General features: G+C 37.3%; 1 protein-coding gene across 1 annotated transcript in view; it reads left to right on the top strand.

The window, feature by feature from the left end:
• EP400 (E1A binding protein p400) overlaps positions 1-23,320 on the top strand; it is a 50,438-nt gene that overhangs the window by 16,270 nt on the left and 10,848 nt on the right. The window contains 30 exon segments of the mRNA XM_050906403.1: positions 567-624; positions 1,314-1,403; positions 2,654-2,761; positions 3,534-3,727; positions 3,919-4,096; positions 4,763-4,899; positions 5,277-5,446; positions 5,918-6,092; positions 6,444-6,580; positions 7,215-7,401; positions 8,365-8,531; positions 8,930-9,084; positions 9,606-9,842; positions 10,893-11,057; positions 11,898-12,065; positions 14,102-14,193; positions 14,990-15,288; positions 16,048-16,250; positions 16,352-16,521; positions 16,738-16,934; positions 17,427-17,538; positions 18,263-18,406; positions 18,714-18,872; positions 19,140-19,223; positions 19,819-19,950; positions 20,070-20,114; positions 20,222-20,375; positions 20,811-21,052; positions 21,594-21,767; positions 23,074-23,210. Of these exon segments, the coding sequence (XP_050762360.1) occupies positions 567-624; positions 1,314-1,403; positions 2,654-2,761; positions 3,534-3,727; positions 3,919-4,096; positions 4,763-4,899; positions 5,277-5,446; positions 5,918-6,092; positions 6,444-6,580; positions 7,215-7,401; positions 8,365-8,531; positions 8,930-9,084; positions 9,606-9,842; positions 10,893-11,057; positions 11,898-12,065; positions 14,102-14,193; positions 14,990-15,288; positions 16,048-16,250; positions 16,352-16,521; positions 16,738-16,934; positions 17,427-17,538; positions 18,263-18,406; positions 18,714-18,872; positions 19,140-19,223; positions 19,819-19,950; positions 20,070-20,114; positions 20,222-20,375; positions 20,811-21,052; positions 21,594-21,767; positions 23,074-23,210 (4,670 nt within the window).

Raw genomic sequence — 23,320 nt, 5'->3', positions numbered from 1 at the left:
CCATCTGGCATGGCACAGCTGATGCCCTCATGCTGAAATGCTTCCCTTTCACCAAGCAGAATGCCTGCATCTGAATTTCCTGTCAGGAACAAGCTTTAGCATGTGTTATCAGCCAAACTGTGGCCTAGCACTGTCTGTGAGTGTTAGTGTGCACAGGCTAAACCATGCTACAGAGTATGCTGGACAGCTGAGAGTGAACAATTGGAGGCCTGCGCCATATCCCTTTTTTATTGACTAGTGAAAATTTAGTCCTTGATTCCAACCTGGGTAAAAGTTTTGTGCCTCAGTCATGTTTTTAAGGGAAAGAGTGTGCTATGGCTGTGTGCTGCAGCTGGACCTGATTAATTCGAACCAGAAAAACTTGAAGTGGCTGATTGCACGCTACCTTCAATACAGAAGCAGAGTATCTGTTTTTGTGTGACCAGGAAAGTGCTGATAGGTATTAAGTGTCTATTAGCAAATGCTGTTGTGATTGCAAGGCAGTTTTTGCTTTCTTTAAAAAACAAACGAAAAAATCCCTAACTTTGTTTTGTATGATTTTAAATATTTTAATTATTTAATGTTAGGGTTCTTCATCATCTGGAAGGAAAAGAAAGGCAAGCACGTCTTTGACTGATGAGGAAGGTAAGTCACTTTTCAAAATTGTGCACCTATAGCGTAGTACATTAGTAGTATATGAAAACCCTGAAACCACAGGTTTTCAGTCTGTTACTGCATGGATGCAATGCTTTTCACAAACCAAATACCAACCTTCATCCATTTCTTAGAGAGATTAGATAGTCAATTAGATAGTAAATTTTCCTTAAAAGAGCTTCAGTGAGAATTTGAAAATAAAATTTTCCCTGAAAACACACTGCCATCATTGTTGGTGGATTTAATTCTTTCTGTCCTCATTCCTTTGTTTCTCAAACCTTCCTAGTGGTCTTAAACTTCTTTTGAGGATTTCAGACTGAATAACCCATCTACTTTAGTTTCTTTCTTGTGATGACATCTGTGTCATGTTTCTGACAAAGAAAATCCCCAGTTTAAAGCTACAGAATAACCTGTCTCTGGTGACCATTGTCAACCAACACTTAAGAGTTCAAGACTGCCTTCTGTCCTGAGGCAGAAGTGCTTCTCTCCTTTTCATTTATCTTTTAAGTTCTATGTATAGTTGCTTTCAGATTTTCTTGTTTTCCATAGATGTCTCATTCTTTTTGAATCCTGCTAACTTACAGTATTCTATGCTAGTACACTTCAGGGGTATGTAATTACGAATTTCCTGAATTATTGTGTAATTTGAATGCCAAGATTAGCATTTGTTTTTATTTTAGTTGAAGATGAAGAAGAAACAATTGAAGAACAAGAAGCTAAAGAAGGAAACATAAACCATCAAACTGAATTGTCTAATCTAGCCAAAGAAGGTAGGTGTGTTGCTTGATTCTTCTCTGTGGTGGGCTCTGAAACAACAGGCGAAAACATGCAGCAGTTATTATATTTGTAAATAGGGTTATAGATGTGAAGTTGAATGCATTCAGATGTTCAGTCATATGTAATCCTTATTTATTTTTTTCTGTTTGGAAAGCTGTAGTGGTTAGTTTATGGGATGATGATGGACATCTGTACTTTATAAAGTGGTCTGTATACTTAACTAGTTATCACACAAGGTGGCTTGAGAAAAAGTATTTCTCTACTGAAGCACTGCATTTCTTTAAAACCTCACACCAAAAGACTCTCAACCTAAGTTCTAGGAGTGCATGATAAATACTTAAAACCAGAAGTGTATCAGATTGAACATGAACATTTTATCATCAACTGTCTTGAGTATCTCAGAAGGGTTTTGTGACCCACCTGATAGGTCTGAAAGGGCCCTGAAGTGCTGATCTTGGGGGGATTATAAATACTTGAAGATAAGGGGCTTTTAGGGACAATGCTCTGGCTAGCAGCTCTCTCAGCAGCAAGATAACAATAACTGCTATGCTGAGCTTGATGTATGCAAAGCATCCCATAGGGATCACTTCACTTATCATGGTAAAAACCTTGCTGATTTTTAGAGGCAAGCTTCCCATTAAGCTAAGCCCGCCGGGCAGTTAATATGCAGTTTCCAAATCTGTTTGTTTGGTCTGTTTGGCAGCTTAGTGGCTGCAGCCAGCTGGCCAGTTGGAGGGATTGTAACTCTTGGCCAGTCAGCCAGGTTCCTAATGAGGATGTTTCCTGATTGATTGGCCACCACCAGCATGCACATTCCTGCTTCAACAGATCAGACAAGGAATCATGGAGATACTGTTTAGCGGGGTTGAGGTACAGCTCAGTTTTGAAACTTTGAAGTCTTGAATTGTCTTCCAACTACTCGGCTGGATTTGATGCCCCTACCTCCCCAAGCAGTGGTTTACTGTCAGTTTGTATGGTGGGTTCATAATACAGTAAAAAAATCTGTATTTAACAGTAAAAAAGCTGGGTGAGCAAACTGCTTGATGTAATGCCAAGTGTTCTCTGTAATCGAGGTCATTAAATAAGTATTGCCATCATCTACTTAATAATTACCTCTTCAATTAACTTCTGATTAGTGAGCTGGCTTTATACAATTATGAAGAATGTAATGAGACTAAAAACAACGGTATTGATTGTTACAAGTTTTGATATTTTTTAACTTACATCCTTTAATGACCTTCAGCTGAATTGCCTCTGGAAGATTTACTGAAGATGTATGAAGGTGCCTTTGCAGAAAATTTTCACTGGCCCCAGCCGAAGCCCGACAGTGAAGAGGATAGCAGTGAGGAAGGTAAATTACTTTTTGTTTAAAAGAAGTTGTGCTGACTTACAGGGTGAAATAAGTTGATTGGCTCTTCAGGTCTCTGTTAGAAGACATTTTATACTAGGGGAAAACAAATATGGAGTGAATCACATTTAAAATGTTTTTTATTTTTTAAGTGAAGAAGAATGTTATATACAAGAATGAATGGAAAGTACAGTGGCTTTCTTGCTAAGCATTTGGAATGATCATTAGAAAAATTAGATTTATTCCTGTTATTACTAAATATTTTTGGATAATGGTCTGTGAAGAATTTCTTCCTTTTTTTTTTTTTTTCATTTCTCAGTTTATGAAAACAGGGTAGTGTTTGCCTGTCTTAAAGTCCAGATGCATGAGATTCTCAGGAACAATAGTGAGCCGTAGAAGAGCCTCTCTACACTGAATTAAACAGCACACTTCATAGCTAGCTATTATTACACAGTTGCCATCTGTTCTGTACTAACGTGATGGTAGAATTACATATTTGAGGATAGGTTTTAAGTAGTATGAGAGGACCTCCCTAGAAGTTGTGAAAAGCTAATGCTCATGTTAGCCTAGCTAGTGTGAATGTCCAGAACAGGTACACGATCCTGAGCTTAGGCTATTTTCATTTTAGCTTGACTAGCCTGAAAATCATAGAATTGTTTTTAAAAGTTAGCTGCCTCTTTTTAGACCCCTGTCTGAATTCTAACCATCTCAATTCCTTTGTGTAACCGCTGCTTAAGTTTATTTTAAATGCCCATGTAATTTTTCTCTCTCATAGAAATGGAAGACCATATCTCTGATAGGGAAAGTCCTCAGAAAGAAGTTGTCCTCATAGACTCCCTTCTCAGCATTGACCAGTACAAGGGTATAGACAGATCAAGTCCTCCAAAGAAGCATATGCGAGACATAGCAGAAGTTGCTGCTGCAGCAGAAATGCTGTTACCTAAAGGCAGTTCTAGGATAACAACAGCGGTAAGACTCCCTGTTTTCTGCTACTGTGTGTGCTTACTTGTACATAAAGAATTTTTTTTCATGATTTTGCAGATTTTAGCAACAAATTTCAATAAATATTTTCTAGTTATTGAACTATAGAATGGTTATGCTTTATGATGTGCTCCATAAATTTAACTCTGGAAAAAAGTATCAAATCATTCACATTACAGGTAAAATACAATACTCCATCGCTACTGTATGGGCCTCTCAGAGAATATCAAAAGATTGGGCTGGATTGGCTAGCAAAGCTGTACAGGAAGAATCTCAACGGCATTCTGGCAGATGAGGCTGGGCTTGGAAAAACAGTACAAATTATCGCCTTTTTTGCCCACTTGGCTTGTAATGAAGGTAAGTTTGTTTGCCTAACAATTTTAGACAGGTACTGGGCCAGCATTATCTTTGTGAATTGTAACCTAGGGTCACATTTTTTTCTGCTGAACTGTATCAGGCTTTAGTTAATGCACAGAGTAAGGTTATATCAGAAAAACTTTCTTAGATTGTGTGACATAGGGATGCCTTCCTATCAAGTATACTGTTTGATCAATCTGCTGTTACCTTCTAGGGGACAAAATTCTTCTGAAGCCTAGTTTATTAACATAAAAAAGCCTTACAAATTGTTTAATGACCAGATGGCCACAGATAGCTAAAATCAAGGAGTAAATATGAACAACTGGACAAGTGTGTCTTGTATATCATCTCAGATATTACTAATAGTGTTGTACTGAGGATGGTTTAAGAACGTAAGTAAGGCAAAGCTTGTTGTGGAGGTAGTATCTCTTATTCAAGCAGTTGATGTAGTTGAGGGAAAAATAGATATTAGGTGCACAAGGGGTACTTGAGGTCTGAAAAATAATAAAGAATAGATTAGTCATTAAAATACCTCTGTTGTTATTGGATCTCACTTTTAAAGATGAATTTAGCGCACTGCACTTAAAAAATCAGGGGAGAATATAAGCCATGTGAATTGTCAGGAGTCTCTTTCTGCTGTTAACTGCTATGTTTCCCCTTCTGTAGGTAATTGGGGCCCTCACCTTGTTGTTGTACGGAGCTGTAACATACTGAAGTGGGAGCTGGAATTGAAACGCTGGTGCCCGGGGTTGAAAATACTTCTCTACTTTGGCAGCCAAAGGGAACTTAGGGCAAAAAGACAGGTACTGTATTTTGCAACTCTTACACTGTTGTATTTAGCATTTTAGATGGCAAGACCTTTAACCTGCATTTATCTTCATGTTCCTTACATCCTGATGGGATATGAGAAGTCTGTAACACTACAAGTTGGTTTACAAAGAGATTCACACCTAACGGTTCTAGATTTTCAAAGGCATTTTTGGAACTCCTTGGTATTGAGCAATGTGTGCAATACTTAACTTGCTTTCTGATCTGACTATAATTCAAAGACCAAGACTGTCTTTTAGAATGCTTTGGGTCATAGCATCTTTCTGTTCTTAGTGAAGAAATAGCTGGTTGTAAGATACTTAAGAGTTCTGCCTTAACTTTTCTGTCTCATCCTCCCTTTCCTTTTCTGTAGGAATGGACAGAACCCAACAGCTTCAATGTGTGTATCACTTCCTACAAACAGCTGTTCAAAGGCCACCCAGCATTTATGAAAATGCGATGGAAATACTTAATAGTAGATGAGATGCAACAAATAAAGAACATGACTGAGAAACACTGGGAGGCACTTTTCAGTCTCCGCAGGTATGGAGCAGAGAATTGTTTTCCTGCTGGCAGTGGGTTTTTCTCTCATGTCATATAGTTCTGTTCTTAACAGAAACCTGATAAAAAACCTCTTGATTTGGTCTGCCCAGATTTCTGTGCAACATGTGCCTACAGAGGTGCCTTTAGTTGAAACAATTAGGATTCAGAGACATGCTCAGGGTCTTTTTGTTGCCACTATCATAACACTATAATTCTTTGCTGATACTCTGTGCTCCCAAACAGATCCCCTTGTATGTGCTGATACTCTGCAATGAGGAAGCTAGTTTGGTGGTATATTCAAGATTAAAAGGATCATCTATCCTAGATTTAATTTTATTAGCACTACTTATTTATTCTGTGTATCTGACAAACCTAAAGCTACAGTAAACAGTGTTTGAATATTGGTGTCCTTTTCATAGTGATACTAGCTAAATGCTGTATCGGTTAAAAGTCTTCTTTTATTATTCACAGCCAGCATCGATTGCTTCTGATAGATACTCCTTTGCATAACACATTGATGGAGTTGTGGACCATGGTACATTTTCTGATTCCGGGAATTTCCAGACCTTACCTAGATTTCCCAGTAAAAGCAGCTAATGAGGAGAACCAGGATTACTGCCATAAACTGGTCATCAGGTTACACAGAGTATGTTGTCATTTTTTTCTCATCTGTCCTACTACAGTAGTTAAGCTGTTGGGGAAAAAAAAAAGGAAGAAATGAAAAGATGTAGTTCAGCTTGAAATTTCTGGCCTTTCGTAACACTTTGTTCAGTTCAGACAGAAAGTCTTGCTGAAAGCAGATTTGGAAGCATAACATGCAGAAATTAAAGAACAAAGTAATGCCTATACAACTGTGTGCATGGCAATATGATTATATATGGCATATGAGGTTTATCACATCAAATGTGTTAGGTGTGAATAGGTTTAGCTTCCTGTTGTAAAACTGCGTCTTTGAAGTGAGAAATTTTTTTTTTCCCTCAATTATGAAATGTTTCAGATGATTCAGCCATTTATTTTGCGAAGATCAAAGAGAGACGTTGAAAAGCAGTTAACAAAGAAATATGAACATGTGCTAAAGTGTCGTCTTTCTAGTCGACAAAAAGCTATGTATGAAGATGTCATATTACAACCAGGGTAAGGAGTTAAAACAGTAAATAAAAAATGCTGTCATTTTTGGTGCTTAAGCAAGATGATAAATGATTGTCACGGTTGGAAGTGTTTTAGTGGTTTTCTGAAATTTTCCACTATGACCAGTGAATAGAACGTGATTACATTGTAAACTAAAAGTACAGGCAAGTGATGCTATGGGCCTAATGAAAAACATGCATTTGCCTCTGGAACCTAAAAATCAAGTTGTAATGGTTAGGTTTGCTCCTATTTTGTTTTAAGATTTGTCTCTAATGAGTGGTTCTTTATTTCTTAAAGCCCAAAGCGTTTCTCCTCACACCCACCCATTTACCTGTGCTGTGATATCAAGTGATTATTGATAGGTGCAGGGATGAAACAGAAATGAAGCAGGTAGAGGACAGGGAGCTGGTTAGGTTGTATTTGACTGTGAGGTGGCACTGGTCTTTAAGTTTCGTGTTTCCAAATTTACATTTGGTACAGTGCTACTTAAAATGCTCTAGAAAGACCTAGGTAAAATCTAAGCTTGTTTCAAGATTTTTGCATAACATACTACATTGCACATTCTCACCTTGCTGATTTAGGGACATCTCCATAAAAACTGTACTTAAATTAATGTATTTCTGTACACGTTATTTGGTAGAACCCAAGAAGCCCTCAAAAGTGGACACTTCATCAGTGTCCTGCATGTCCTGATGCAGCTGCAACGGATTTGTAATCACCCTGATCTGATAAACCCCCGGCTTTCAAGTACCTCTTATGTATCAGAAACACTGGAATACAGAACTGCGTCTCTGGTACTGAGTGCCCTAGAAAGGGATATTTGGAAGGTGAGTAGAAAAGTACACTGTTTTTTTCTCTCTTAGTGCCCTTGTAGAATTTCAGTACTTAATATTGTTTTCTTAAACATCGTAAGTTTATAAATAGAAGGAATTCACTATTCCATAACTGTGCCTACCAAGTGCGTACTTGCTGCATCTCTTTTTTGTAATAGTAGTTTGAGCTTTTCAAGTGGTTTGTAATCAGCAGTTTTTCATTAACTACTTGGTCAAAGAGAAATTAGCTTTGCTTTCATCATATTCATGTTTGCAGGAATTTTCTGACACTGAAAACACTCTGGGTAGCACAGTGTTTATTTATGGCATTCTGTAATTTTCTTTCTGCTTTCGGTAGCTAAAGGAGAGCAAGACTTACTCTTTTTCACATAGGAGTAAACACTCTGATTCAATGACTAAATTAGAACACTTCTGTCAATCCATTTGGAGTACCACTATTTGTGTTATCATGGAAGAAGTGATCCCCCTCTTTGAGATAATCAAAGGAAATAATTGCATTAGAGAGAAGTATGAGTAATGGAGCACGAGATGATCTTTTTGGTTGATCTTATTTCTGTCCTTCATATTTTTCTACTCCTAAATTATATGCATGCCTTTATAGTTTGGCATTTGAGCTTGATAGTTAACAAACACCTTCTAAGAGTTCTGCTTAATTCTTAGGAAATTCTGGTATATGAAGAATTGTTAAATGTGCCTTGCTTTGATTTCCATAACTGGCTAATGATTTCAATTCTTTTTCTTCCGATGCTGATGCTTAAAATGGGGCTATCAGTTTAAGATGTATTTCCAAGGTTTCTAGACAGTTTTGGCTAATAATTAATAGTTTACTTTTTAAACTTACAGCATTTATTTCAAGTTAAAAAGTAAAATATAGAAAGTTAATTCAGCATAGAACATAGAGAGGACTTCACTGTTCAGGTCATCACATAAAATAAACCTTATTTACAATATCCCTAGGAATCAGACCTGTCTCTTTTTGATCTCATTGGAATGGAAAACAAAATGACTCATTATGAAGCACAAATGTTGCCAAAACAAAAGGTTACTAGAAAGTTGATTGAAGAAATCTACAGCTCCCCTCCACCCCCGGCTAGGCCCAACCCAGTGAAGCTCAAACCAAGCAGGTATGTACAACTGCCCTCCTTTTAAGCTAGAATTACAGGAGGAAAACGGAGTTCTGCTGCTACGTTTACAGAGTTCTGTCTGCATCTCTGGTAATGTGATTCACACAAAACCTCAGACTTGACTTTGCGTTTTATTATTCTGTTGCTTTCTTGTTTACCCTTGAAAACAAAGATTCTGTTTTAATAGTTTTTTGAGGAATACCATTCCATTTGAAGTTTGTTTATGGATTTCCCATAAACGTGAAGTTTGCTGAAGTGATGAGTTTTGCCAGCTTCAGCCATCTGTGAGCAAGAGATTAGCATCTGATATGATCAGTTTATACTTTCCTTGGGTGATAGAGTTTAATTTTAGAGGCCAAACTGTGATCTGTCTATAGGCTGTAACTTATTCTTTTCAGGTTGTTTCAACCAGTTCAGTACGGTCAGAAACCTGAGGGCAGGACTGTAGTTTTCCCAAGCACTCAAGTACAACGCACGCTGACCACAGCGACGGTAACTCAACAGGGACAAGTACGTGGAAGATCACCCATAGCTACAGTGTCTTCAAATCAAGGTAAGAGAGTTAGCGCTGGGTTGGTTACCTGAACCTCTGCATAGACGGATACAAGTTAGTCTGTTAATAGAACTCCTTTTCCCTCTAGCTTAGTGATCTAGAATACTAATGGCTTAAAAATACCAACAGACTAATTGCCAGTAAATTTCCCCCTAGTTTCTACAGTATGATCTGCCAGTATAATGCAAAACTAAGCTTTGTGTAATCTAACTGTTAGCGTATGGAGTAAACATGGCACAGTTGGTATTTAAACCCTGATCACGTGTAATGTTCTGTCGAAGATGGGAATTTACAGTGCTTTTGTGTATTTATTTAACCTTTAAACAATGCTTTCCAAATATATAATGTTGTAAAAATAGGATGGAGTAAAAGGTGTGGATAGAAATCCCAGTCTGTAAGGACAAGCCGTTCCTGTAGCCATTTTAATATCCTGTTGGAAGGTTTCTTTTTAATGCAGGTTGTTTAAAAGAGTGGAGTTAAAACCTCTAACAGCTTGCACAAACAACCCTTATTGATTGCAGCCGCAGCAGCACAGTTTCAGACAACTCAGGCTTCCACCAGTGCTCCAAGACACCAGCCCGCAGCGACCTTCACCACAGCAACTAGCACAGCCAACCCTGTGAAACCGCGGGGCCAGACCTCTGCGCAGGCCTCTCAGCTAGGCCAGGCCCAGCCACAGGCCCCCTCGCACACCATCCAACAGAGTGTGCTGCCTCAGAGGCTGGTACTGACCTCTCAGGCCCAGGCACGGTTGCCTAGTAAGTGGCCTCCCCTTTCAAGGTTTCTCCCACCTTTGTACTACAATGAGGTTAAGTTACTAGGCACCCTAAAATGTGTACAGAATCGTTGTTTTTTTTTCACTCTTCTGATTAGCCTTGCTCAGTATGTTGCTTATGACCAAGGAAAATCGAAAATTGGATAAGAAACAATAGAATTGCTGTGGACATACATTAGCGGTGTCAACTTAATCTCCTATTTCTGCATGTTTCTTCTGCTGGCAAGACTTCCTTCAGACCAAATGTTTTAGCTCTATCCTAATTATTCCTTTCATATTAAACACTAATCCATCTGCTAAAGGCCTCTCTCGCAGAGAGGAACGTTGCAACTGTTAGGCAGAGAAAAGCGATGAGGCTTTGCTTTAAGGTTGTATGTGCACTGCCTATTAGCATGTGTATAGAGTACTGAGCACTGATGTATTAATTTTATCTCTGGGGTAATGCACTGCCTTTACAAAAGCTAAATTTTCACGCCAATATTTTCTCAGTGTCATAAAACTTAATGCTTAAATGCCTCTAACCTTTCTGCATTTAAATCACAAAAAGCTTGGTCCTTGTCACTTTAAAGCTTTTTGGTTTGTCTAAGTGCAGATTGCTTAATATAAATCATGTTTCATCAGCAAATTTCAGGCCATTTCAAATGTGTATTTACAGTGAATATTTTTCTCTCTTCCTTAAACCTTCCTTCATGCTCTTGAAAAGGCAGTGAAAATCACTTTAATGTCTATACTCGTTCTGTTACAAAGTGTCACATGAGTTTTCAGGTAGCTCTTAACTTTTTTGCTAATGAAAGTGATAACTTCTAAAATGTTGATGTTCTTACCCTTTAAACAATCAGCTTTTTTCCAGTTTGTCCAACAAATATAGAAAGCAATACCTGCTTAACTTTTATATGACACTTTTGATGCACTAAGTATAATTATGCATGGAAGGCGCTTCAGCACCAGTTTACTAACCAAAACTTAGAATTGTGAATATTGAACAACCCGCCTCCCTTGGTTTTTTCTTAATGCCTGTTTCCCTCCTTAACAGGTGGTGAGGTAGTAAAAATAGCCCAGCTGGCTTCTATAGCAGGAGCACAAGGCAGAATTGCTCAGCCAGAGACCCCTGTAACACTGCAGTTCCAAGGGAACAAGTTCACTTTATCACATAGTCAACTTCGCCAGCTCACTGCAGGGCAACCCTTGCAGTTACAAGGTACTTATTTCAAAACAGGGAGTTTTCCATTATTTAGAACGCTCATGTTTTGATATGGGCAGCACGTTCCTTGTTGCTATATGTTAAGGAGATTTTTCCATCCCCACTGCTTGTACTGTTCTGCTCTACCTGTTTTCTGTGCGAGACAGGGGTAACAAGGTAGCTCTGTTTTGAAAAATAAATGCCTATCAAATGACAGACACGGTTACTTTATTTTTCTGTATTGTATTTCAAGATTTTATTATTGAGTTTGTTGTCACATGTATGCAATACAGCTAAAGTGAGGCATTATTTCAGATAAACTCCCTGATGAGCAGAAACAGACAAAACTGAGGATGTTCTTGGTTTGTTCTGAAATGTAAATAATACTTCAAGATTGGTGTGGCTCTGAATTTTGACCCAACTATTACCCTGACCTGAATGCTTTACCTACAATATATTTTGCCCTCAAATTTCCCTTGTTGGTGGTATGTGTGTTGCCAAATTCAGGAGAACCTGGAAATCTTGATTCTCTGTGGCCAACAAAATAAATAGAGGGAACGCTAAGTGAGGATTTTTTTGTTGATTGGATTTCGTCTGAATTCCATATAAAATACCTAGATTTAGAATGATATCCCTATGACATGAAACTTCTCTTTAACTATGAAGACTTAGGTGTTTCCCTCCTATCGGATGTTATGGAACTTTAAATCAGATTGGTATAATGAACTTGTCTGGGAAAATTTAACATAATTTGAAACGGTAATGATCAGTTTGTAACAGTAGTATCTTTTGCTAGAGAACACTATTTATTCTTTTACACTCTATCCAGTCTAATTTTTTTAAAATCCTCCATTGCAGGAAGTGTTCTTCAGATTGTTTCAGCACCTGGTCAGCAGTATTTGAGACCTCAGGGTCCAGTTGTCATGCAAACGGTTTCCCAAGCGGGAACTGTTCAGAATGCTCTGAACGCTTTAGGAAACCAGCATCAAGCAGGTGTCCCAACTTCCACAGCAGTGACGCAGCAAGGTAGGTTTTCTAGCCTGAAGAAATGTCTCTATCTGAACATTCAATCGCTAAAATCACATTGGTACATAACTCCAAATTGTTACAGATCGTAATTCTGTAAGTTGAGTTCAGAAGTAGTTAAATGATGAGGCAAATCCTTCTGATTTGTGCATGATGTGTACTGGAGTTTTAGATAATTTTTTAGTACAAACTTGGGAGAGCTCGAAACTGTATTAAATATATAGAATTTTTTTTACCAGTTATGTCTTAGGGCAGATTTTTGTGGGAAGAAGTGAGTTTGAAATACTTCCTTACTTTTTTCAAAGAAAGATCAGGGTGATTGTTTTTTATACTGACAGAGAATGTCCAGCAATTCTCTCAATTTTTCCACATTCATTTTGCTTTTATCTAATTTACTTTGCTTCTCTATCTAATCAAGCTATGGTTTTCCCTTTCCCTCTGCAAATACTGCTTAGGTGTTTGGTGCCTTGCTGCAAATGTGATCAGTTCCTTGCATAAAAACACAGTCAAGATGTTGATCAAAAAACAATAGAGAAATTGCTGTCTAGGATGTATTTACAACAAAAGAGCAGATTGTTAAATGATGATAAACGCAATGCTAGGAGTTCGTTCCCTGAAAATGGCTGTCTGCTGTAATTTTCTCTGGATATAAACTGTTCCCTCAAAACAGACTGTTTACTGCTCCTTTTTGATGTATTAATGTGCCCTTAAAGTTCATATTTTGACTTTCTGAAGAGTACACATCTCATCATAAAAAGGGGAGAGGAAGCTTCAACAGCCTCCCAGTTGTTGGGAGGTAAAGGATTTCTGTCATAGTTTGGAAGATCTGTGGCTCAAATGTTTCACCCTCCAGCTCTGATTACATTACAGGTACTCCTAATATGGCCACAGTTCAGAATGAAATTTGATGTAAGATTTCTACAAAAACTCACGCACCTTACTACTCTCATGATGGTAAAAAGAGAGCTCCGTTAAAAGCAATAATGACTAAAGTACTGTTTCCAATTGATGAAAGAAAACATGATTATTTTTGCTGTTCATCTTTGGAGGAAGATGTAAAGCATATTGAAAATACTTACTTTGACTTTCTGAATTTTGGGTAAAATGCTAAATAAATTCTATTGTTTTGGGTGATTGGAAACTATAATTGCTGGACTCACGTGTAGCTGTGTAGTAAAATTGGATTTGTACTGGCTATCGGTATTAGCTTGTTTGTAATAAAAATGCAGAAAGGCAAATCTTAAACCTCTGTATACTCCTTGGAGTCTGTTATTCTTAATGTAAGGGCTAGCACCTGCTTCTTAACTTGAATGCAATTCTTCATGAGTGTATTGTCTCACCACTAAATACAGTTTCACAGTGACTAGTAGAGGGTTGTGCTGCTTTTCTAGTACAAATAATCAGTGCTGATGAGCAATGCATTCTGGCTGAGATAGAAACCTATATATCCTATCAAGAAAAAACCTGCTACACAGTGTCTGTAGTCTGCTAGTATGTGAAGGGTATTACTGTAGTTTCAATTAGTTTACTTGAGTGTAATGTTCTTATAGTTCAGTTAGCTGTCTGGGAAAACATCTGCTAGCAGTTGAATTCACAAGAATGCTACTGTGAGATTCCATCATATAGTTTCATCAATTTGTAGATATACTGAATTCATATGTTTTCTGAAAAATCTTAGATGATTTGTTTAAGATAAATTAGAACAATCTTTTCCTGATTTAGGGTATAACTTCTAAATGTTAATACCTATTGCACTATACATGACATTTTGAATAAACTATGAATGCAGCAGGTCTTTGTGCAAAGCAAAGTAAAATTCCATTGATCTATCTTGGATTTTTGTGAAAATGGTGTAAATATCTGTCAGATATCTGATGTGTAACAAAGTACAAATTTGCGATACCCAGTGGACATTTAGACTAAAAATTTGTCTGCAATTATGGTGTGTTACAGCTATGAAATGTCTGCTTACTGAAAATAATGAATGAAACCAATCTTCAGAAGAATAAATATATAAACACAAGGTTTATCCTCAGTTTGTATTCCAGGTAGAACTGCAGTTACTAATTTGTCATCTGGTGACATGGGAGCAGTGTTAAAACCAGCACCTACACATGGACAATCGCAGGTACCTAATTTTTATTTCGTTGTGGAAACACAACTTTTAAGGATTGATACTAAGTCTGTGTAATAGTTGGAAGCTATAATTTACAAAGCTGGAATTAATTAGGGACTTTGATGATTACAGAGTAGGTAAAAAACCCAACTTTTGTCAGTGTTTCAGGTTGACAGATCTGATGCGTTTTCATCTCTAATGCATAGTTTAAAATAAACTCTGGTGTATAAAAGCAGCTAACAGCTTTCTTGTGCTGTGATAGCAGACAGGTTCTTATAACTGATAGGTCATAATTATGTAGTAATGCATAAATAAAGGAATCATAAGATTTTCTTTGTGTTTTGAACACAAAGGCAATTTGGCAAATTTTTATAGATTTCTAATCTTAACAAGTTTTTAGAAAAGATACTCAAGCAACCTATAAAGCATAGGGACACATCAAGTATATGTTAAATTGTGCAAGCACCTGCACCTTATCAATATTAATGTGTTAATTGAAATGTCCTAAATATATATAATTAATTTTGTTTTATTTCCAAAACTATGAAAATGCGCTTTAAAAAAAGCAAGAAGATACTAAACTAAGATAGAATTGACTCTTTAATATGAATTGAATTTAGCTGTAGTCTTCAAATTTTGTCCGAAATTTACACCTTTTATGATTGGTCTAAGTAGTTGTTATAATCTAGGATGGTGGTGGTATAAAGCACACAGTACTCTGATCCTGATAGTTTCATTCTAAAGAAACTCAAATTCCTAAGTGATTGTGATGATCAGCAAATGTTTTTTTCAACTTTTCTTGGCAAAGGAAACATATGAAGAAAAGAACCGGCTTTTGAAGGAGCGCCTGGACAGAATATTTTCTGGCAATGAGCGCCGTTGTTCACGGGCCCCGATGTATGGCAGAGACTTGCTGAGTGTTTGTTCTTTGACTGGTGAAAGAAAGCCCTCTCAGCTGTCTTCCAGTGAAGACAACAGTTGGAGGTGGGCTGGCTTTGCGAACTGTTGCCTTTCTTCAAGTGCCTCTGGAGGCCCAAGTAACCCATTGCAAGAAATGATCCTGACTTTGGTTCAGCAACAAGAATCTCTAAAGGATGTTGTTAACAGGTAATGTGTGACTCTGCCTTGTAAGCCTTTACCACATTTAGTTATTTCTTAAACACTCCTTTTCAAAGAAGCTTTAAAACCTTGTTTCTGTCCATGAGCTTGTTTGGTTTAGACTGATTTATTTAGCAGTAAATGATGTGCAATATGAACATAAAAATAACAGTCACTTCTGTTTCTTTTAGGATCTTTATAATAAGAGTTTTCAGTGCCTCATTCCTAATTTCAAGCCCAAATTCAGCTGACCATACTTCAGCTTACATTCTTATGCTTTGGATTTACTTCTGAGTAGGTACCTCTTGGAGCCAACCAACAAGAGTTAAGACACAGAGGTTGTAGACAGAAAGCTAGTTTAGCTAAAGCTGACATTTAGTGGATTGTGTGCAGAGCAATAGCTGCAGTTTTCTAGAAACATGAAATGCAATTAGAAGAACTCAAACTTTCTTGAATTGCTTTTAGGAAGTTTGGTATGATGGGTGTTTTTGTGTTTGAGCTCCAGTGACTGAATACAGTGGTCACAGTGCAAACACCTTAACAGAAGCTATCATCAAAGTAGATAAACCAAAGCAAAACAAAAAGATAAAGGGAGATAGAGAATATTAACACTTTGAAGGTATGTAGCAGTTACTAAGTCACTTTAACAAAGTGGTTAGATAATAGTGTAAAATTACATGGTTGACAGGCTGAAAATTACTGCTGTAGATGATCATTTTGTATGTAACTTTTAAAACTGGTATTCCCTTGTTTTGATGCTTTTCACAGGGCTCTCTTTGTATTGCCAGCTGCAGTTGCTGCTCCCCCATGTTTGTACGTAGCAAATCCTCCCCCTTCATATAGTCACAGATTGAAACTCCTTAAGCACAGTCTTAAGCAGAAGGCAGCTCCACACTTGCATCAGTTGCAACAGATTACAACTCCTCACTTGCTACAGTTCCCTGACCTCCGGCTGGTGCAGTATGACTCAGGTAAAGAAGGACATTTGGTGATAATATTTCAGTGATTTCCTGTTTCACAGGAATGGAATTTCTACATAAAACCATTATTGGTTTTCTTGTTTGAAATACAGGAAAATTAGAAGCTCTTGCTGTCTTGCTTCAAAAGTTGAAATCTGAAGGGCGCCGTGTGCTGATTTTGTCACAGATGATTCTGATGTTGGACATACTGGAATTGTTCCTGAATTTCCATTTCCTCACGTTTGTGAGGATTGATGAATATGCTAACCATGAACAACGGCAGGTAAGTTTGCCCTAACGGTTGTCCACTGGTACAGCAATATGTGCTGCTCATGCTTTTATATGCTACAGCAGGGGAAGGAAATTTGCCTTGTTTCTTCCCATTTTGAAACACTTGACTTGTTTTTGTCTGTTCTTTATTAGGCTATAGTGAATTTGGTTTGATGTTTTATTTTGGTGTATGGTTTATTTACTCGTTGCTTTTGTTCTGTTTATGTAGGAGTTGATGAAAATTTTCAACAGAGACAAGCGCATTTTCTGTGCCATCCTTTCCTCTCACAGTCGTTCCACTGGAGTCAATCTTGTTGAGGCAGACACCGTTGTGTTCTATGACAATGATCTGAACCCAGTGATGGATGCAAAAGCTCAGGAATGGTGTGACAGAATTGGGAGATGTAAAGATATCCATATATACAGGTGATGGTTACAGATCAACAATCACTCTTTAACATGCTTTAATGTAAGGTTAAATCAGATAGTGGTACTCTGTATGATCTGAAATAAAGTGGAAACAGTGCTGAAAACTGCATCTCGCTTCAACAAAAAAGATGACAGGTTATCATATGAAAATGTGGTCTTTCTTAACACTAAATGTAATGAATGAATCATACCTGCATGGTTTTTGTCTGTTAGTTTACATGGAATTTTTTAAGTGAGGTGGTTTTGATTTGTTGGTTTTTTTTTTTTTTTTTTAAATTACACTGATTGTTAAAAGAAAGCTTTAAAGTAGAGGTGGTAGTATGTGTTTTGTTCTGGGCTTGTACCAGAACTAAAAAAAACCCCACAAACCACCACATTTTAGGAGTGCAGTGTTATTCTCTAAGGGCAATTTCTCTTTTTGTTTCTGAAAGCTGTTTTGGAAATGACTTATCAGATTTCTATTCTTTTCTTTTTCCTTTTTTTTTTTAGGCTTGTCAGTGGTAATTCTGTAGAAGAGAAGCTTTTGAAAAACGGCACAAAGGACTTGATCAGAGAAGTAGCTGCTCAGGGAAATGACTATTCAATGGCCTTTTTAACACAAGTAAGTTAACATTCAAAATATGTTCAAACACCTGTGTTGCAGTGTTTAATAAATTCAAGCATCTTTATCGGAGTGTTTAATAACAGTTCAGTAGAAATCTATTTGGGCTAGAATTGATAGGTAAACGTATTAGATTTCATGATTGCTTGAACTGTAGGTGTTAGGGCCACATTCTCTCAAATAGTGTCCATCTGCTTTTGTTCCGTTACTTGCATAGTGATGGCACAGGCATCACCTATGGGACTTAATATATTTTGGTTTCTTGCACCCTGCTGCAAAATTCTGCAGAGCTTGTAAGGATGAAGGTTTCAACAACTTTAAAAATGTGAAATACAAAGTTTGGATATTTAGTGAGATAGGCTCTCAGTTGCTGCTCTGAAGATGCAGAAGACAGTGACTGCACTGATGAAAGCTAGTCCATCCCCTTCTGGCACTCCCGACGTGGTGGTGCAGGATGAGACAAGTGTGTATTTCTGACTTTCCTATAAATGAACTGTTAACACTTTATTCTACTGTAGTCCTATAGGAGAAACTTAGAGAAGAGAAAACAGACAATTTTCCAGAAATAATAGATAGAAGTTTATTTTTTCTTTAGTCAAACCATAGTTTATAAGGTCACTTGAACCTGAGCTAATTCAAAGTTATATAAAAAAATAGAATGGTCCCAAAAGCTCAACGTACGTTTCTCTCTCTTTTTTTTTTTTTTTCCCTTCGACTTACCAAGCAAACGATTCAGGAATTGTTTGAGGTTCATTCTCCTATGGAGGATTCTGGATTTAGAGTGAAAGCAGAAGAATTTGTAGTACTTTCTCAAGAGCCATCTCCAGCAGAAAATATTTCACCTAAAGTTGCAAGACCATTCATAGAGGTAATTATTAACACATACATTAAAAATACAGCTGTGCAACATTAGTGTGAAACAGCTGCCTTATCTTTTTTATTTGGGTAAATTCTGTCAATCTCTTCTTCTGGTAGTTTTTTGTTGTTTTGTCATTTTCCTTCTAACAAAACTTCCAAAAGCCCACAGTTGAGTTGTATGCTTTCTGGGAACTGTTTCTCTTGCTGCATCAGAGACTTATTCCAGAAATTTGTGTTGGATTTCAGTGAACTTCTTATGGGGTTTCTTTCCATATTTTTGAAGTCTTCATTATTTTTAAAATATGTCTTTCTGAAAGGCCCTCAACAGTATTGAACAAGAGGATGAGGAGTCAAATGATCGCGTACAAGAAATAGGACCTGAGTCAAGCATTGAACCTTTAATCTCAGAGCTCTGCGAGACAAAATACAATGAAGAGCCCTCACAGCTGCAGGAGTTAGTTGCTGTTGTGGATCAGGTACCATGACTTTCCGTGAATATTTGGTTAAAAAGTAATGTTTAGTTCAAATATTTCAATTTCTTTGCAGTCTGGCCTTAAAGCAACTTCGTTGTCTATGGGATTGATACTCCCATTAAATGGATGGGACATCTACTGACTTAAGATGTTAAGCCATCAGAGAGGGAGATTAGTTTTAAGGAGAGCTTTGATACACTCTCCTTCAGTTAACATTTCTTTTATTATCCTCAATACTTACTTTTTTTTTTCCTTGATACGTTCTCTCAGCTGACTCCAATTGAGAAGTATGCTTTGAATTATTTAGAGCTCTTCCACGTTTCAGTTGATGAGAATGAGCCACGGTTGAATGAGGTAAAACAACAAATCTTTCTTTTCCATGTTGTTCTGTCACAGTATTTACAAACAGGGTTACATTTTCAATGTGAAGTGGAAGTTTCTCCAGTGACGTGGAATATATTGTAGCCACTTCTGTGATCTTATCTTGCTATACTTTATCAACACTGGAGTGCCTTACAGAGACCTTATTATTTTAGGATTCTTTTGGTTTAAGCAGGTGTCTGTTCTTAATTTCTTTTTTATAAAATGGGAATGACATTCTTCAGCACAGCTCTGCAAATATTTGTTGTCCTCCATTGATAGCGGGCAAAAAAATTTCATTCATTTCAGTGAGCCTGCTTATTTGGGTAAAGGAGCTGTGTTCTAGTTGTCTTGGTTGTTTAACTGAAATTCTGAGTTTGCTTTATTTTGAGGGTTTAAAGACCCTCAACAGAGACCAAAAAATCTCTTCTAAATGATTGTGAAAGTATCTGTTAAGAAATTGCTGTAAGATTTCTGTGCCTGCAAATGTCAAAGTTCAATGAGTTTGTCCATAAAAATACAAATTGATAACTTTTAATCCAGTGTGTGTTACTGCATGAAGTTTATAAGGAGTCTGACTTTCATCTAGATGGAATTGAAAACTGCAAAGAAAGCATGGGAAGTCCAGCATATGAAGGAGTTAAAGGAAAAAGAGCAAAAAATGCTTTGGGACGATGAAGAGGAACTTCTAACATACACTCGGGAGGATGCATACAACAAAGTAATTCCTGATTAGTCTTGTTTTTCTTAATAGTGTATTTCTTAACAGTATTCTGAGAATACCTTTTCCTTCAGGGTTCAGTTGGATCATTTGAATTGTATTCTCTTTTTGCTGTGTAGGAATATGTCTATGAAGGTCCAGATGGACAAACCGAAATAATGCCAGTAAGTAAAAGTAACACCAGGCAGCCTAAACAGGCTTTTTATTTTTTGAAACATAAAGATCAGTGGAGATTTAATATTGCAGTAACTACAGATTTTGTTCTGTGCAGCTTTGGACTCCTCCCACTCCACCTCAGGATGACAATGATATCTACATAGATTCTGTTATGTGCCTGATGTATGATACTACCCCTATTCCAGAATCAAAGTTGCCTCCAGTGTATGTCAGGAAGGAACGTAAACGACACAAAACAGATCCATCTGGTAAGTGTTTGTTCAAAACTGTTCTGAGATTTATTGCTGAAAGTTAAAAAAATCAGGGGATTTTTCATACCTCCTACATGTCTGGTCCGGTAAAGATCAAAGTTGCAGGTTTGAAGAGATGAAAAGTCTTGTCTCGCCATGGTCTTGAAGCAATAGAATCACTGGGAGCCCCAGTTCTTACAGTGTGTCTTTCTATTTAGACACATAGGTGTTTTTAAAAGGACAGTTTTAGAAAACAGGCATTCTACTATGTGAGTTAGGACAAGGCTGATCTTTATACCAGGCTCTGTTTAGTTACTGACAGTACGCTTTTAAGAGGCAGTGGGGAATAGTCTGTACAAATGTAGGAGCATTTTGCGGCTATAAGTAGCAGAGGAATCAAAGAACGGTAGTAACTATTTACCAAGAATGTTTTTTTTTTTTTTTTTGTCGTAGCTGCAGGTAGGAAGAAAAAGCAGCGTCATGGAGAGACAGTTATTCCACCTCGTTCACTTTTTGATCGAGCAACTCCAGGAATGTTGAAAATGCGCCGAGAGGGCAAAGAGCAAAAGAAAAACATCTTGTTGAAACAACAAACACAGTTTGCAAAGCCTTTGCCGACTCTTGTCAAACCAGCTGCTGAGGCTGGACAGGATAATCCAGAGTGGTTGATCAGTGAAGACTGGGCACTTCTGCAGGTCAGATAATACCTGCACTTTCTGCTGTTATTATGTATTGTATTTTTACTTCTAATTTCAGAAATGTTCAAGGTTATTTCTAATTCTTAATAGCTAGTTTGGCATTTTGCTGACATAACTTAGAACAGATTGCCTATCATTGGTGTTCCTCTAAGGATAAATTAAGGGTTAAACTACAAAATGCATGATTAAGTCCTATTTTTGTTGTAGAGACCACTTACTATTATGTTACAGATTAGTTGTGCTGGCTGGACATTGGATAACGCAGCTGAGCTTCTCCCTACCTTTGAGAAGAGAGCAGCACTTGAATGGCAGCTCTCTGTTCCTCTTATACCAATCTCCAAGTGTTTTCTTGCACGTCAGTCTGCATAATAGCATTTTATGCTTGTTTATTCTCTGTGAATGTAGGTGAACCCATAGCCTGAGCCCATAGCTATCTGTATCATTGTAGTAATGGTGTGTGGCCACATGCAGATAAGCGTAGGTTTGGAAGATTGGAATGATTTGTCATCTGAAGCTTTTGTACCTTTATCTGTTGTAGGCAGTGAAGCAGCTGCTGGAGCTTCCTTTAAATCTTGCTGTTGTATCGCCAGCACACACTCCCAATTGGGACCTTGTTAGTGATGTTGTTAACTCATGCAGCAGAGTCTATCGCTCACCAAAACAATGCCGAAACAGATACGAAAATGTCATTATTCCAAGGGAAGAAGGAAAGGTGAGTTTACATAGAATGATGCGTCTTTTTTTACCTTAAGTTTGTAGAGTTTTTTTCCTTATCTCCGTAAACACTTGTTTTTTGTTAAATGTTTCAACAGTGTAAATAAATAACTTTTAAAAGATTATAAAATTATCCTCATCAGGATTTCCACTTATTTTATGTGATTTCTTTGAAAAGAAAAAGCACCTGAACAAAATCTTCCACAAAAGATCATCTAACTTTCCTTCTTATTTTACAGCTAATGTACGAAGCTAATCCTAAAAAGAAGACAAAAAGTATTTATAAGGTGTGCATTGGTATTCTTTCAAAATCAAATCTAGACACTGTGGTATTTAGCAGCAATGGAGGTGGGCAGATAATTCATATGAGATCCATGTTGAGTGTTACTTGAGTTCTGAAACATCAATTAAAATTCCAAATTTATTTTTCCTTTCTTTGTTGATACAGTGGATTGACACCAGACTTCAGCTTTTGGATTTGATAGATAAATTTTAAATCGTGCAAGAAGTTTGTGATTTCACTTAAACTGTAGTGGGTATTTTTCCACCTAACATCCACCATGTAACTCATCCTGATTATTATGATGGTACTTAAGATCTGTAAGAATGTACTTCATGCTAGAGTCTAAGTGGATTACAAATATATAGTGAATTTAATGCTTGAAGCACCTTTTAGTAAATGAGGATGATAGTACGCTACAGAAACAAAAATAAATTCCATGATTAGAAACAACTTCTTCCAAACCGTACAGCAATTTAGTGACAGACCTGGGTAGAGAATCTAGAACTTCTGACTGTAGTCCCATTCTCTGACTAATAAGCAGGTTTGTCCCTGACTGGCAGTTTCTACTTAGGAGAAGCCAAATGTTAGAATGGCATGGTGTGTTGGATGTTAACATAGCTTTGTTGGGAGAGCAGTGCAGTGATGGTTTTATTATATTATGTGTGCGCTATGCATAACTATAAACTAATGGGCTCTTGGTTTGGGTACTGAATTAAACTTGCAAAATCTAAACTAAAGCAAAGATTCTTTTTCAAATTAGAGTTTGCCATTTTGTATGTCCCCAAGTGCTGATGCCAGTGTGACCGTGAGAACTGCTCCTTATTTCGCTCTTTCTTTATATATTTCCCATAGAGTTTTGTGTAACAGTAAGTTATCAGTGACACGAGGCAGAAACCAGTCTGTGATAGATATGTTGGAGTACGTTTTTAAATAATCTACAAGCGCACCATGTGTTTATACGTAGACAAAATGCCATGTGGGTGTGTTCGCAATTGAAAGTTGGTTTGTTTTCATTTTTTAGACTAAAAACAGTCGCCCACTTCGTACCAATCAGATCTATGCTCAAGATGAGGGTGCAACCCACACGCAACTTTATACTAATCATTTTGAGATGATGAAAATGATTGCAGGGAAAAGAAGTCCACCTATCAAACCTCTGTAAGTTTAACTGGGATCATTTGATCTCCCTGTCACCACAGATCTCCTGGAAACTGTGTTCTGAATTGCTCTCGCAACCGAGAGTTATTTTACACTCTATTTCAAACTGC

This window comes from Gymnogyps californianus, chromosome 16 (genome assembly GCF_018139145.2).
Source record: "Gymnogyps californianus isolate 813 chromosome 16, ASM1813914v2, whole genome shotgun sequence".
Lineage (NCBI taxonomy): Eukaryota > Metazoa > Chordata > Aves > Accipitriformes > Cathartidae > Gymnogyps > Gymnogyps californianus.
This window is presented reverse-complemented; position numbering and strand designations above follow the sequence as displayed.